The sequence below is a fragment of the Lepisma saccharinum genome, chromosome 8 (assembly GCF_977018435.1).
Source record: "Lepisma saccharinum chromosome 8, izLepSacc3.1, whole genome shotgun sequence".
Classification (NCBI taxonomy): domain Eukaryota; kingdom Metazoa; phylum Arthropoda; class Insecta; order Zygentoma; family Lepismatidae; genus Lepisma; species Lepisma saccharinum.
The window spans coordinates 70,816,789-70,833,922 of record NC_139236.1 but is presented as its reverse complement, the minus strand read 5'-3'; the positions used below and the strand labels follow the sequence as shown (position 1 = coordinate 70,833,922).

At 40.1% G+C, this 17,134-nt stretch overlaps 1 protein-coding gene across 3 annotated transcripts; it reads right to left on the bottom strand.

Moving 5' to 3' along the window:
* Positions 1–12,305: 12,305 nt before the first annotated feature.
* Positions 12,306–15,638, bottom strand: LOC145991540 (uncharacterized). Of its 3 annotated transcripts, none has more exons than XM_083127563.1 (2): positions 15,541–15,638; positions 12,306–13,975 (listed from the first exon to the last, which is right to left on the bottom strand). In XM_083127563.1, the coding sequence occupies exon 2, from the start codon at positions 13,939–13,941 to the stop codon at positions 12,451–12,453; it is 1,491 nt and encodes a 496-aa protein (XP_082983689.1). In that variant the 5' UTR covers positions 13,942–13,975; positions 15,541–15,638; the 3' UTR covers positions 12,306–12,450. The 3 variants fall into 3 exon arrangements, with proteins under 3 accessions (XP_082983689.1, XP_082983690.1, XP_082983692.1); XM_083127564.1 differs by lacking the exon at positions 15,541–15,638 and adding an exon at positions 15,217–15,332; XM_083127566.1 differs by lacking the exon at positions 15,541–15,638 and adding an exon at positions 14,977–14,994.
* Between the last annotated feature and the right edge of the window lie 1,496 nt (positions 15,639–17,134).

The following is a 17,134-nucleotide window of genomic DNA, read 5'->3' as shown; positions in this document are numbered from 1 at the left end:
CACAAAGGAAAACGCATGGGCACGGCGCTAACAATTCTGCAGCGTTACCATGTTGATGACGATTTTCTCAACCGGATCATCACAGGGGTGAAACGTGGGTTGCATACAGCACCCAGAAAGCAAGCAGCAGTCCATGCATTGGCGTCACATTGGATCTCCATGCAGGACGAAGTTCAAACGACTGTGTCGGCGCGAAAATTGATGTGAACGGTGTTTCGCTCATCGAGTTTCTGCCCAGAGGTGAGACTGTGAACGCTAACCGTTACTGTGAAACACTGGGGACATTGCGACGAGCCATTCAGAATAATCAACGCCGTAAGCTCAGTGCCGGGGTGATCTTGCAGAACCACAATGCGAAGCTGCATATGGCTAGGCGCACTGCAGCCTTTAGTTGCCAAGAGCATTCCATGCGTATTTTTTCTCCCGTATTATTAACGAAAGTATGACGATAACAGGACGTGGTCGACTGTCTAGAATGTTCGTTAATATCTTCGCGACCACTGTACCAAATATCATAGCAATTATCACATTCATAGAAATGCTTCATGTAAAAGAATCAGGCGTTGCAGCGAAAACTCCATTTACTTCCATTATAAGCAGACGAATACCAAGCACCGGGTTCAACACCAGCTCCTCTAGCGGATCATTTTAGAGTAGAATCAGCCACAGCGAGCAAAACTGTGCCGTTTTCCACACTATGTTATTCAAGGCGCTGTAACAAGAGTTACACATGAAAGTTTTGCTTCAAGATGAATTTTCTACATTTTTGTGAAGTTTCTCTTCCATAATTATTTTGTGTATATGTCGCATAAGCCCCCTATCAAGTACGATCGAGCTGCCGTTCTCGAAGGCTCAAAACAATAATTCTAATGTAAACTTTATAAATGAGATTTATAGCTCATTTTGTCTCGTGTTTAGCAGCACCTGCCTTCGTTGCAGGCTGTCTGCTAATGACGTCACCAGGTATACCGAAATCGCAAGTGACTCCCTCTGCACTGGCGCAAAATAACCTGCCAAGAGCTTGTGCGTAAAAAAAAAAAAAAAACACTTCTGGGTTGTAATAATCTCAAGTTCCAATGGCGGTGTGTAGCGTGGAAGTGTGATTCATGAAATGACGCAAGTGAAGGAAAACTAAGCTAAATTGCTGCAGTAAACAGTAAGTATACGGTTTGCCTGTTGTTAATTGAGCTTGCTTACTTCGAACAAACTGCTGGTAGCATTTCTCTTTTAGCCCGACTGTAGCCGAGTGGTTAGCACATCGCGCTGCGACGCCAAGGGTCCCGGGTTCGAATCCTGGTCGGGCTTGGTTGTTTGTGAATGTCCATTCATCAATTTCATCATTTCATCACTCATCCCCATCCCCAAATTAGCCAAGAGGCACAAAACGCGAAGTAAAATAAACTAAATCAATCCTCTTTTAGTCAAATTTTCTGTTCTAGTGGCACCATGTCGAAGTAATCAAATCTTTCTTGTACGTTCCGACTTCACATGCATGGCCACATAGGCTAATCGAACTATATTTTTATTTTATGTATAGGCCATATGAACCTTTACCTTAAACTTTCAATAATAATTTCTGTAACACAGGACTCTAGCTTTCCAAGCGTTTTTAAGTACAGTATTTGACACTCAACATGCTTAATACTAAGCGATGTAAATTATTTAAAAGTTTCGTAAATCGTCGTTACGTATGTTTTAATTTACTGGCTTCTTTTATTGTTATTCTACTCTGTAGTGTTTTTTCGTGAATATTGAATATGTGACATGAAGATATTATATACTCTTGCATATTTCGTGTGGGTAGGTTTTGATAGAATTGTGTTTCAGAACCAAATATTTATCGTCATGCAATACGAATACAGGAGGGAGTGGGTGGCTAGGGTCAGTTCGACGAAAAAGTATACATTTTGCTTTGAGTTTATTTCTTCAACTGTTTAATCATTCATCTTCATTGTCGCGATGACGCTTTATCCTTGTAATCAAGGTTGTCCCGTTCGATCACACATGGATGCACATTGCACAGTGATTCTGATCTCACTTCAACTGTACGTCCAATCCTAATTACCTTAACTGAACATGAAGTAGACAGTACAACAAAATCATTTCCGCGATTAATGCAGAGAAAACAACGTAATGCAACACAGTTAGCTTCCGTTTCAACTCTCACTATGCTTTTATTAATTTGCATTTTATCGTGACAATGGAGAAGGGGCTGGAGACGGACGTCCAGGTCCAGTCCACCCTCGAAGGGGCAAAACAAAAAGAAACAGAGAAAACTTATTAATACCAGATCTGCATTCCAACTTACATCAACGCAATCAATTGCGTACATAATAGAGTTATTTCAAAAATCTTAGGTTATGTCCAAAGTTTACCTGGCGTCAAGTCTCTCTCTCTCCGTCCCTCCCCCCGGGAGGGGGGTTCTTCATTTGGTTACCGCTCGGAAAAGCGGCCCGGCTCGTCTAGCGCGTCTAGCCACTACAATAGAGCTAACTCTGATGAAGAACATGTTATCGACAACAGATCTATGCCGTCGGAACGTAACACCTCTCTGTCTGCGGTGATTCTCAATATTTGCTATCATGCGGGTGGATGTGTCGTGTTGGAAGAAATATTTATATTCGCTTCTGTGTAATAATCAAAGTTGATGAGTGATAAACCGATAAGTGTTGATAGTGTTATAATGCCGCAACGTAAGTGCACTTATAAAACAAATAATTTTTATGTACGATCCTTATGTGGAACTCCTGCAGAAGTGTGTGGATGTGATTTTTAAGGAACTTTTTGAAAAGTGAAAAATATTCAGCAATACAAAGATAACATTTCCAACATCATCTTTGATAAAAGTGCTTGATTACTTTACTCATCTTTGCAAAATATTTTAATTAAAATAATGGTATAAATGCACAATATAGAGAATGTCTCCAATTCCTTTCTTACTTCTAATACTCACTAAACATGCAGTCCTGGTAACTTATCTGGAGTTAAGATTTGGGGGTCAAGTGTAAAAATTGTACACTTACATCTAAGGTACCTTTACCAAAGGTTACCATAGTTAAACTTTGACAATTTTTTATAATTTTGTGATGAGATATACGTTCCTAATAATTTGCATGTGAAACATTGGAAGCATTGGTAACATGCAAAACATGGAACCGTTTTACAAAATGTAATAATAACTGGGTCATAATTTTTGTAAAAAAATGGCTGCAAGTGGGCCACCTTGGGCACAGGGGTATCAAAGGTGGCCCACTATTAAAAATATGTTTGCTAGTCATGTAGATGTGTTTCGAAAACAAGAAACACTGTGTTAAACAATAGGATATGTATTTTTAGAAAAGAAAATACACCTGTTGCTAATGGTTATACAACATATGAAATTATTGTAATGCTTGAAAAAAATTATGTAGTTTAGTCCGAGTCCTGACAGAAGCTGCACACGAATGCGGGTATTTTGTCTTGAACGGTGAGCCCTTCACACTCATGTACGTATCGGCGGCATTGTGTACATATTCGCATGTCAAGCATCCTGTCGGTCTTGCACATGTGGCAAAACCACTTCGCCATTGTGGGCCACCTTCGGGCCAGTTGCATGACATGACATTATTGCATAACAGTGACTATAAATACTATGATACGTTTAACTGAGTACCATCGTCTAAAAGATATGTTCATACACTAACAAACAATGTGCAATGTGTGTACTATGCCTTTCATTTAATGTGTTTAAATTTCAATTTTCTACTCACCTCCGTCTTACACCAGCAGGCGCGTGCCCAGGATTTTCGTAAGGGGGGGGGTTATGAATCCAATACATTTTCCAGTTCACAGGTCAAATTTCTTGTAATAAATTAGATAATTAATATACTTGGATTTTACCCCAATGAACGCAATCAATGTATTTGCTATGGATGCTTCATGTTTTTATTGCATCATATAAAAGCACCTGCTTGAATATTTCCAAATTATTAATATTTTATATTTAATTGCTCAAATATAATTTTTAAACAAAAAATATGTACACTCAACATTGTAACAACATTAAAGAGATTAAGACTACTTGATGTCTTAAAGACAGTAATAAATAAGGTACCATAGTTCAACAATTTAAATTCTGAAATTTAGGCATCGAGGTATCTGTGCGAGTTCTGACAATATGTCATCACAAGTAACTTTTATATCCCGGTGAATGTTCAGAGCAGCTAACCCATTTAATCTTTCTTCGCAAATGGTATTTCGAAGATAGGTCTTCAACGTCTCAAAGTTGAGAATGATTTATCATTTGATGTTGTTGTTACCGGGATTGTACATAATATGCGCAAACGTGTGTTTACCCAGGGAAATATTACTTCACTGCATATATCAATTGCTTCAAGAGCATTTACTGGACGTGTTTGCATTGCTGCAAGATGACGATACCACAGTTTCATTTCAGTGTTAGCGTCGTCGCCTTGTAATCAAGGTGTTCCAGGTTCAATACCCACCCGGTGGAGGCTAATAGTGGTTCGGATCTCACTTTAAACTTTAGGCCCAGTCCCTATTAGCCTTACTGTGCATAAAGTGGATTTAAAACATCAATTCAATCAACATTGTACTTGTTGTGGAGATGGATTTGCTAAATATTGTGTACATTTTTGGCATTGTATTATTATATTATTGGTCAAAACATTTGTTTGACAGTCGATAAACAAATACGAACCCCTTCAGTAATTAACATTTTCTACTACAGTGTCATTAATGTGCCATATTCATTTTCATATTAGGTCTATGAAGAGGAATTGTGTATAATGTTAACGTTATGGAACTGCGAAACCAACTGTTGAAGGGGCCACTCCCCCCTTCCCCTCCGAAGCCCAGTACCGCACCACAGGATCTGTCACTGAGCCCGACAAAATCTTGCCAGACAGTGCTCGAAATAGAAATTCGTAGCCGAAAAGGGAGGGGATATTTGATCGATTTTGGAAATACGATGGGGTACATCCTTGTATGGATCAACATGGAGACAATACAGTAGGTGGAGGATGCTCAATATGAAACTTATTCTAATTGGGGGTATGATTTGTGAAACTTTCTTAACTGGAGGCAGCATCACCTACTTCGACCACTGATGCCAGAAAAGATGCTTTCAGAAAATGAATTTATTACTGCACACGTATATTACTTATTGTATTTGTTGCGTTTGTATAAGAGAAATATTCAGAAGATTTGTAAGGAATATTTACAGTTAATAGGATGCCTATCTAGTCTATCCCGTGTCGTAATACAAATTTTATCCCTTTCCTACAAAATAATAAAACTGATTTTATAATGTGGTTGCATACATATACACTGTATAGTAGCACCAAGCTTTCTGGGACCTCGGAAAATACGTGAACCACAGGCTTCCCCGTGGCTTTAACTAGCGACACTAGTGCCACTGCTCCGACGCCAGGGTTTCAAATGCCTTGGTGGATCTATAAGATAGGTAATATCGTTTTTGGAGGGTTCGTGAACAAAACAAAAAGTAAATGATTGTAAAGTCCATTTTATATTCAGATACGTTAATCGGGACTGGACTTAAAGTTTAAATCGGGATACGTACCACTGTGCAATGCACCTTCACAGGGGATCAAACCCAGGACCTCTTTGATTACACCACCATCGGTGAGGCCCCTGAAATCATTGAGGGAACTTGTTCATCTTCATGTTCTCTCGCCCTGCGAAAGTTTATTGGTGATATAGGGTGACATCCTACACACGTCTTCCAGACATACACACGCGGGCACCCCCCTCCCCTGCACACACACGATTGTATGCTTACAGCACATGCTGTGCCCTCCCAGAAAAACAATTCTAAATCCGTCTATGGATATATCTGCTATCAAATAATGAACGCCACTTACCTCGACAGTTCCTTGACATAATGTTGCAACAAGGTTTGCAATATCTTCTGTTATGCCTTCTTGTTGAATATCAAGAGTCTGAAAGTTCGCACGTTTCACTCTCGCAATTCGGATGGAATTCCTCTGAACTTAAATCGACCTTTTCTGACGTTCTATTTGTGGAAGGTGAAGCTTCAACTTCCATTTTTTGTTTCTTTTGGAAATAATCTAATACGTATTTCTCCTCTTTTCTCTATCCATCTTTAGTTCCACGTCAAAAATCTATTACACACGCAGAAACGTAACACACAACACAACCACTTCAACTTGCTACCTTGCAGACTGCAACTCGCTACAACCCCAGAGAACACCAGGACTTGGGACAAAGATACCGGGCGGTCGAATGTCTGAACCATGCATCCAACTTGGTCCAGCTCAAATTACGTCACCAGTGTTGACAGCAACCAGTAGTGTCAGTAGTGTTGGCAACTGCTAAATTATTTACGCACAAATTCAAGTGAGATCTTTCACACATGTTACAAGAAAATTCAATAAACTGAAGGCTGGAAATTGGTTGAGAAAAAAATATCTAATTTGTAAAGAGCACAAGAGTAAAACGTATAATATTTTGGCATATTAATTGCTTTTATTTTCTTTATGAAACTGACTGGGCCAGTTGCGCTATATAACGCATCCCTCCCTCCCTCCCGGCATGCTATTGTACAAAACATCGCTTGCCTCCTTCATAAAACCATGCCTCGCTACTGCCTGCAACAATTATTATTATTATTATAATTATTGATATTTTGAAATAAATATGCATCCAGGTGCGAAATAAGATTTTGACTTACTTTGCCTACTAATTGTAGTGATTCAAATCTCACAGAACTTTGCTCTGCTGGCATAAATGGTATAAGAAGGGGAAAGAAAGAAAAGGGAAGTTAGCAGCACTGTCGTAACAGGAAAGGGAGGGTCATTCTCCTAAGAGGGTCATCGTGGGTGAAAGAAAGGGGAGGAGGGATTCCTTCAGTTCGCATTCCAAGGGTTGCGGCTCTTTTCTTGACCATACTGAGAAGGAAATTCTACTTCCTTTTCAGTGACTAAGGAATGAATGAATGCTTGTGCATTGCTGTAACTCAACTCCAATATTATCAAAAGTAATTGAAGAAGCAAATACATTTCTCATTGCCAAATGTAAACATTTTACAATATTGGCGATTTATGAAATAAAATGTATTTCTGCTTTGAATTTTTTTAAATGACGAAACCAATGGGGGGGGTTTTAACCCCCACCAACCCCCCCCTGGGCACGCCACTGTACACCAGCCACAGAAAACGTGTCACTCAAAACAATAACGTCTGCAAAATGGCTCCTGTGCACGCTAACAGCTTGGTTTTTGGTAGTGTGCACCAGAGTGGGGCTGCATTCAATAAACTGCTGCCATCTTCCGACTAAATGTTGTACGAACGCAGATATAGTGGGGTGGTCCACCTTTGGCACAAGGGCCACCATTGGTGAAGGTACCTTATATATGTTGCAAAATTACGTTCTTCATTACCGCAATCATTCTCCATACATAAACATAACAAACATGTTTGATGATATGAACAAGTGACGTTCGGCATTCGTTGGGCTGTCTACAGCGTTGCCACAGTGTTCCTTCGTTACTTGCAGAGCATTAGTTGTTGCTCGGACAGTGAGAACGACGAGGTAGAAGAGCATGTGGAATGCGGACTTTGATTAGAGGTAGGTTTGGCAACGGTGTTCGAGCGTTCTTCTAGAAAAATGGCGTCTTAGGCAGTGAGGAAGCAAGCGCTACAAAACTTATATTTTGATACAATATGTGCTCATTGGGAAAGGATTTAACTGATATCCCCGGTAAGGTTAGTGTAAGAAAGTACCTTGAATTTCGTTAATATTTGGTAGATTAACTAATTTTGTTCTTCTGATCAGTACATTATGAACGGGTAGCCGCACGAACCATGCACGGGTAGCCCCACAAAACATTGACGGATAGCCCCACGAACCATTCACGGATAGCCCCACGAACCATTTCCGGTAAGGTTAGATTAGGCAAACTTAGTTAAAATTTTGTTCGTAAAACAATGCGATACAGCTTCTTTTTTTTTAAAAAAAAAATCTCAACTTAGATCAGCTTTTTTCACGATTTCCAGACGTGACCCGCATTTTAACAACAGATTCGTGATTAGAAGGCCAAACTTATTTAGTATACCAAATATTAACGAAATTGGAGATATTCTCTATATTTTACATTCGCTCCAAAATAATTATCTAGATAAGATGTATGCGCTTCAGCGGAGGGGTTGCGCACATCAGATTTCGCCGACAAGGGGCGTGATTCCAGTCGCTACAGGCCGCGTTTCGAGTGGCACTATATATTTTTACCTCCTCCCCCCAGACGTCTTGTGCTAGAGTTGCTGTCTTTTCGTATATACTTATTTGCGTTGTTTGCGTTGTATCCTTGTAGAGAAATTGAACCATCGGAGTGATATTATTCATTATTACTATTTTGTGTTTTGCTTTCAGTTGTTTGGAAGAAATTTAATATACATTTTAATATAGATGTTATATGTGCCTTCATGGAACAGTGCGTTTACATATAAATGTATGTACGAGTTATATGTATTTGCGAGGCACCTTGCCCTACGTTTTTTGCTAGTGTTCGGATTTTTAGTTCATTTGAGTACCCAGCACCCCTCACTTTCCGTTCTCAGTGAAAAGTAGAATGCACTATAGTGTAGGAGGCCTTAGAAAGAGCGTTCGCGGGCCAACAGTAGACGTCGCTCGCACACTATTGCCGATACTCTCGTGTCGTGTGCTCCTCAGCCGAACAGGCCGAGGTAGCAAGAGGCAGAGCTAGCTGTGGCAACCGGCTCGCTCATTCGAGGACCTGATTGCTTCTTGCAGACACACCCCCATATTGTCGTCTGCTGTAAGCCCGCGAAGCGATCTTTCTAAGGCCTCCTGCACTATAACACAGCCATCGTATATTTTTAAACAAGTTATCAACTTCCGATGGTCATAGGCGTGCGCACGGGGGGCAATGGTGGGCAATTGCCCTCCCCTTGATCATAGACGTCGGCGTTTTTTTGCCACGGAGGTGCAAGCAAGGTATTTTTCCATGGGGCACATTACGCCGATAATAGTGTTGCCCCCTCAAACACCACCACTTGAATTTGAAATTATTGCATTCCTGCATCCCTATTATAATAATTAATGTAAATTACTATGACTGAAATCAAATTATATGTGTGCAATATATCTTTTAGGTTGACATTCGTTTTCAAAGGGGAAGGTGTGCCAATCCTTGCCCCCCTCCCCTTCCGGACGTCCATGCCCCTATATATTTTCACCTAGAAATTTAGTGTAGAAGAATCTTATCGCCATTATTAAACGATATTATAACCGTAAAGAAAATGAAGTATTTCAAGCCGATGAAAGTTCAAAGGACATACGGAGGAAGGCGGTACATCATTTCCTATGTAATTGAACTATTCCGCTTCGTTCTCTAGCATATTTCTTGTTATTAACACTCTCACGTGCTTTATTCGTCAGTTGCTGCATTTAATATATATATACTACACCCCATCAATACAATAAAACTAAAACAGTGAGATGAAATGAGGTATTTTCTTTCCCAACTGAACTTTCATCTAGGCTTTTGCCCCCCCCCCCCAATCAGAGGTTTTGTGCACGCCTATGCTGATGGTAGCCCACGAAGATAAAATTTTGTGATCTTAAGGAAATGACAAATATTAGATAAGTTCATAAGTTCCTTCCTTCGACAGTATGAATCAGGATTCGAGAGCGTACCATTACGTCAGCTAAATGGCTAAACAACAAACAGTAGCATGTAATTAGTACGCTAAAAACACGTTTATCCGATTTTGATGGGACCGCTCCCATTTCGGATATTCCGTAATATTTTGAATTGAATATATATTTTGCCGCGGTTATTAGTACAGTCATGGAAACCAGCAAAGTTTACTTAGCATTCATTCTGTGGGAATCAAAAGTAGCATTACCGTGGTTAGTGTAGTTAATTGTTGTAAAGACATAGCAATTATTTTAAATAGTTTTGAATATTGATACACTGTAATAAATAATATTATTAATATAGATATTACGTGTACAATGTTATATCAAGTGAAATCGCTTTCTTAGGGTGTCCGGACCCCCCCCCCCGAAAGACTTACTAAGTATAAAATTAAGTAATCAAAGTAGAATTGGTTTAGCATTTATTGTACTCGATGGTTATTTATTTTCGCTCAACGTATTGGAAGGCAAGGAATTTGGCTCATACGGCTTTGAAAGACAGATCCAAAAATTTATGCACGCTACTGTTTATGATAATATGCATAAAGTATTAATCAGCAACTTTACTTTGTCAGCTGTAATAGGTCATTACAAATGATTAGCTAAGAATTATTTTTGTTTGTTACAATTCGCGATTAAAATTATCCGATATGCCATCTGGTGAGATTTTCAGGAACCACTCCACGTAGGACACCTCGCTGCGCTTCGCCGTGTTGAAGCCGTTCAAAGCATGGGGAACATGCGAAAAAGTAGCGTATACTGTTGAGTTTTGTGCTCTAAATCGTTTTGTGGTTCAGGGCAAGTGAAAAGCTTACATGTGTTTTCCACCCCGTGGAATCAACAAAATGAAATGTTTAAATAAATCAGGGAAAACCGAACTGATTGACAAGATTGGCATAACTGAAATGCGGCAAGGAAATTACGAAGAAGGTACGAGTCTGTTCACTCTATTTTCCGAAATAATCTTTCGGAAAGATGATTTTATTGCCATGAAAATAAGTTTTAAATTGTTCTTTATGAATATAACATTTTTTTTCGAAAACAATGTATTATGTATGTAATTTGGAACAGGTGCAAGTCGATTAAGTGCAAAAATGAAAATAGTTTGAGAATGAATTAATGTCCGTAATCATAAAGGTAAGTCAGAAAAACATAATTGAAATGCTAATGTTGCTGTTTCATTCAGTATGTCATTTTCAGTGAAGACTGAACATAGCCTCAATTAAATTGTTGCTATTGTTATTATTATTATCCAGTGTTGTTATTAAACCAGCCTGCCTCTTTGGGGAAAAAAACTGCAACAGCATGTTTTCATTTATTTCCTCCCAAGCTTTGCAATACAGGTGAATTGCTTTATTTTCAAATCATTTCTGAGAGCCCCAGTTAGGCAGTTACAACCGAGGTGCAGTGCAGATGAAACAACAAATGTACATTAGTTTCATGTGCGTTTTCAGTGTTATTTTTATTATCATAATTAAATGCTTCGCTCTCAGCACAGCTTCACCTTCGTTATAGTTCCTGGAATTCACATCGCATTCGCAATATTTAAATATAAGGCGTAATTTAAACGTTTCTCCCATACCAGCAATGACTACACGTTGCTATTACGTACTACTACTGAATGTAAACAAAGATCTATCCTACGTAAAGCGGCCATATTGGAAGCGACACTAGCGCTCAGGTGGTAATGTTAATCGCGAATTGGATCTAACTCCTTTTTTGTTATTCAATAAATATTCAATTCTTTATCCATTTGACATTAATTTCCTTGCCACAATAGTTCTTTTTATACAAATTTTGCCGATCTTATAACTACACATAAGCTAGATAATGAATACATGCTGTTATATTTCTATTCTTTTACCATCTTTTTACCTATTCATTTAATAATAACAATACAATATTAATTAATTTATATATTTAATTAATATTATTTTCATTAAATTAAATTGATTATCATTATTATTGAGACACTTGGTCGGACTCCCCTCTGAAATGTATTTCTAGATACGTGCCTGCTTAGGGTGTCTGCTAAATATTGATTATAGCGATGGGAAAATGTTTATATGTATATATATATATATATATATATATATATATATATATATATGTTTCACTAAAAGTTTCTTTCGGATAAACGCGAATCTGATAATTGACTGGTGGATTCATGTTCTCACCACCAAAGTTTACGAATTCGACTTCCGGCCTGGTGTCCATTAATTTCATCCTCATTCACTGGTAGTCAAGCAGGATTTTTTTCGGGAGGCGTTGGAATTGTAAAGGTTGATAGTACTGTGCATAGGTGCATTAGCAGGGGGTGGTATACACAATAAGATATTTTATTTAGAATATTTAGAACTTTCTGCTGTCAAAAATGACAATCTGGGAGCCATTTAAAGGGTTTGCATTTACTGTTTCCAGAATTCTTCACTGTACTTAAATGAAAGATGTTGATTTTCTCAAAATTTTGGAAGGGTCCATAGCCTCATCAGCCCCTTCCCCCTCTGCGTAAGTGTCCTCATCGTTACAGTTATCCAAACGTGACAGAAAAGCGATTCAAAGTTAATAAAAAAGATAGTCTTGTAATAATAGTTGTGTGTGGCGTTTATTGAGATGATTGCTTTCTTTAAGGGAAGCGTATCCAACCAGAACCAAATGCATTTATATGTGTGTCAAACGTGAAATTCTTAATATATTAATTGGCTTATTTGTAAAATTTTGGTTAGTAGGACCAGAAGTTGTTACTGTCCGTTATGGAACATAGATCTCGAGAAAATCTCCTGGATTTGTCGATTCCCAGGCCTCCTTGATGATTGCGCTTGGAGTGTTGCCCAGCTTGATGCCATGTGCTTTCTCAGGCAGGACGGTGTAGTAGCCTGGAAACCACGGTGGAGGCAAAGACCCCCGCATTTGAATGAGCGTCTGGCGCTTCGGTGCTTGCAATTCCAGTACGCACTCAAAGTCGCTCTCGTCACCTCCCGGTGGACCGATCAGGGAGGGTGCTGGTGCCGGTGTTGAGGATATGATGGAACGTTGTGGGCTTCGTGGTTCATCGAGCGTCAACGGTGGACTCGGAGGAGTTCGGTGCAAAGGTGGGAGCGACCGTCTCGGCGTGGTCCTTGGAGTTCCTCTGGAGCCAGCCGGTGTTTCCGGTGGCAGCAGGCTCACCGGCAGCGACCTTCTCGAGGATTGTGGCTCAGTAGGCGAAGCGGGGACTTCTATGCCGCGCAGAGCATCCAAGAACCTTGTCGCCAATAACGTGTCCTCGTCTTCGTCCGCTGAAAACTCCAAAGGAACCACGTCTCCAGTTCCAGGGATCTGAGAGACTGGGACCGCGGGAGCTTCCTGCTCTTGCGGGTAGAGATAGTTGAAGATCACCTCGGGAGGATGGGTCAAGACGATGCCCTGTTCGTCGGCGTGCAAGATGTTGGCGGCCGTGCCTGGATCGATCACATCCACGTCTTCGTCTTCGTCGTCCTGCTGTCGCGGAGAACGGCTTTGGGACGTTCGCATCTCTTGGACAACCTGCATGAGTTTTTGAATCTTCGACTCTGTGTGCGTGCTGGTATTGCGTATTTGCTGCTCTATATCTTGGTCCGTCAGCTTCGCGTCTATATAGACTTGAAGAATGCTCTTATCCGCCTCTAGGCTGATGTCTACGAGTTCCTCCGCTGAATCTTCGGTGTATGTGAAGTCGCGGGGAGGTCTCCTCGTCGGAGGTGTTGGTGCAGGGAAAGGGTATGGTGTTCGTCTCGTCGGCGATCTAGTTATTGTATGAACCTGCGGGAGCGTCGCTGCGACAGGAGTCCCCTCTCGCGTCGGAGTGAACATACTTGCTGGGACTGATGGAGCCGATGAATCAATAGGGGACGGCGCGAACGAGGTGTGCTGCGTAAACCTGGGCAACCGCTGCGAGGAAACCGGCGACGACGTCATCAGAGGTCTATGAGGGGTTCGTGTCGGCGATGGCCTTCCCGAAGCTTGGACTTGCTCGGCTCGGGGCGGTGGGCTTTCGGGAGCAACGTCGTCCGCCGAGAAGTCCGTGGAAGAGAGTAGAAGGTCTTCTTGCGCGAGAGACGGCAAGGAGGAATCGAACACGTCCTGCTCGTCTTCCTCATCGCACACACAGTTCGGATCCCCTGGATTCGGTTTGTCTTGACAGTAGCAATACAACCTCCAATCGTCGTGGCCTCTTGAAAAATATTCAGGATTTATACGCGTCTGTTTCTGCTGGTTTGCCATGGTCTTGGTCAGCGGATGATTCAACTATTTAAACCTGTAATAAAGTACAGAATTATCACATTAGGAAGATATCGAATGATTCTCTACTTGTGGTAGTTTAATACCGACATATATATGTTCGTAAAAACATAACCCTGCTGAAATTTCGAATATCATTCTCAACATTGGCGATACTCGAAGTGGGCAATCATCTGAAGTGTGTTGAGGTTGGCGAAAAGTGTTTCTGAACCCATGCTTCACAATTTCTGATCGCTCATTACAATTTCCCAAAATTTCAGTTTATAATAGTTTGAAACATCGCCACTGCGCATGCTCAATGAAGCAACAGTGACACGCGCGGCGCGAATGGGAACTTATTTTGGTGACAAAGAATTATACTCTGTCCCAGAAATCTGTGGATGAAGCGGACCAAAACAAGTCGTTTGCGCAAGTAGTGACTCGAAAGGAGTCGACCAATGAACACGTGAGAGGGAAATGGATTGCATGGAAGGAGCAACGTGGCTGCAACTGCCAGCCGTTTTCAGCAGCGCACGCTGCTTTGCTCCGCCCACTCGCTTACTTCCCTTCTCTGCTATTGCTCCAAAGAATCCTGGGACAGACTGTAGGCAAGTAATTTATACGACCAGAATCCTGCCTGGCCGTAATAAATTCGTGAAAAATATGCGCGTCAAACTAGCGGAATTTACTTTCTGAGTACTACTCGTAATGACAAACATATAATAATAAGACGACATGATTTATTGTTTAAAGCACGACTATCTCTAAATAATTAAATACACAAATTGTTTATTATTGACAGCGTCTCAGCCCTTTCCCAGAACTTCATCGGGCCAAATGTAATTAATAGACGTCTAGGTAATGCAGCGTGAAACATAGCGACGAGCTTTTGGTGTAAATCGGCAATTGCAACAAAGCTACACAAAAATGTTAAAGTGACAACTATTATTTCTCTAAACTCTGCTGGAAGAGAGTGTAATTTTATGTAAATTAAATGTATTTTTTGTTAAAATTTTCTCTGAAAATTTATGAACCAACCGTTGATGAACGGCAATTAATGCACTATCCCAGGTATTACGATATGTCCCCGAACGCTCAGTTAGTAGTTTACGTCCATCTATCAGGTTATAGAAATACTTTCTTCAGCCACATGAATTGCTCGATTTTTACTAACTCCGGTAGATGCTTTCGTTGTTCCTTGCTTAATGTGATACACAAAAGTAAAACATGAAAAAAATTGTTTCCAATTTGCCTTACATAGGATTTTTCACATCTTACCGAACACATTAGAACTTTTCACGTGAACAAAAAATTTCATAGAACGTCATAAAAACACCAATTATTCCCGACGAAAACAAAACCTTTTTTAAATCGATGATTGATGGGTGTATTACTCTCCCTTAAATGTCGTCCCTTGTAGACAGAGCGCCCAAATCACACTAGAAAAGAATGACGTAATGAGCTCCAGTAAAAAAATCAGTAATAGGGAAGTTGATTCGTATATATTTTTTCTAACGTTCCGACTACAAACCCTTGCGACAAGACTATACAAGCAGCATATGTTTTTAAAGCTTTCTATATAGCCGAAAAAAGGTAATTTACCAGAAATAAATGTTCGGAATTTTAAACAGAAAATATGTGCGCGCAAGCAAGTGCGAATTTCGAATCCTTGGAAACGGTCATTGTTTCGTAGTTTCCGTATTGCATTGTTAGACTGTTTTCTTTGGCTAAGGTTTATTTGTTGTGAAGAATTCTCGTAAGTTAGTTAATGATTATTATCATCATCACTGCCGTACGCAGATGGGAGCTGGTGGTACTGCAGCCTGTCTCGAAATTTAGAGAAAATCAAAATTTTCAAATGAAAGTAGTAAAGATCATCAGGAAAAACAAAGTTGTAAATGCAACCCCCTTTAAATGATCCTCGATTTCCATTTCTGTCTTTGAGGTCAATTGTAATAGAGTTAAACGCTCCAAATATATGAGATTTTATATTGTATCCTGCCCCATAAGAATTCAGCTATGTACTAACGTATCCTCGTTGTCACGATCAACCTTGACAGGCCAGAGCGTCGTTAAACAAGAAAAAAAAACAATGCAATAGATTGATTTATAAATGTACAAAATGTAAGGCACATTCTATTATAGTTACCGAGGCTGTGGAGACTGAACTCGCAACCAGTATCATCCTCTATGGAGCTTCTGTTCTTTCAATGTGTGTTTGTCCTTTCTTCAATTTTATCTTAGCACCATTCATCCGTATCTTAGCGATTAGCCAAAAGTGGCAAAAGAGCGAAGTAAAATAAAACAAATGAATCAACATTATACTTATAATCTTGATTCATTTGTATTATTTTACGTATAACCACATTACTTAGTTTTTTTTTACAAGGAAAACGAAGGTAATCAAAACTTTATTCAGTAGCCCAAGAAAGGTTACCGTAAAAGCTTTCACCGTTCCATACGAAGCTTATTACTTTCATTATTTGCCGAATTCTGTTGCTGGTTTTATAAACTGGAATCGCATAAACATCTTTAGGACCTGGTGTTGAAGAACCGACATATACGAGGCGTGAGGCTGACCTTTTCGACATTGTCCACGCGAACTCTCAGTGGGAGAAATGCCTCGCGGCGTCATGGTTTTACGAGGGTGGTACACACCGGCGCCTCGCACCTAACTTGAAAAGAACACTTCTCTTTACAGTGATATTGTCCCAGACGAAGTGGACAGAATTATGTCGCGAGAAGGATTCTGAAGGCATGCTCAGAAATTTCGGAAGAGGGATGAGTAGTAGTATTGATGATATTATAAGGACACACATAGCGTACAAATGAAGAGCTCATATGATTAAACAGCCCGATTTGGCTACACTTAAAACTATGCCAAGATGCCCATAAGCCCCAATTTTTCAAGTGTGATATGCTCTCAATCCCCAAGAATTCTGAATCCTAGTGTAGAAATGAAGAACCCCCCTCAGACAGATTTGCCTACACTTAAAACAATGTCAAGATGCCCATATGCCCCAATCGGCCATGTGTGTACATATTTAAATCTAAAGAATTTTGAGCCCTAGTGTACAAATGAAGAAGCCTCAACAGACAGATTTGGCCAAGTGTGCAAAGGCTGAATCTCTCAGTTTGTTGTCCATAAACTTGTCAAAAATATGCCCCCCTTGATATTGTTTTGACTACACCTAAA

What these genes read in the sequence shown, in the direction of transcription:
- LOC145991540 (XM_083127563.1), bottom strand. Translation starts at nt 13,941, where the DNA reads ATGGCAAACCAGCAGAAACAGACGCGTATAAATCCTGAATATTTTTCA.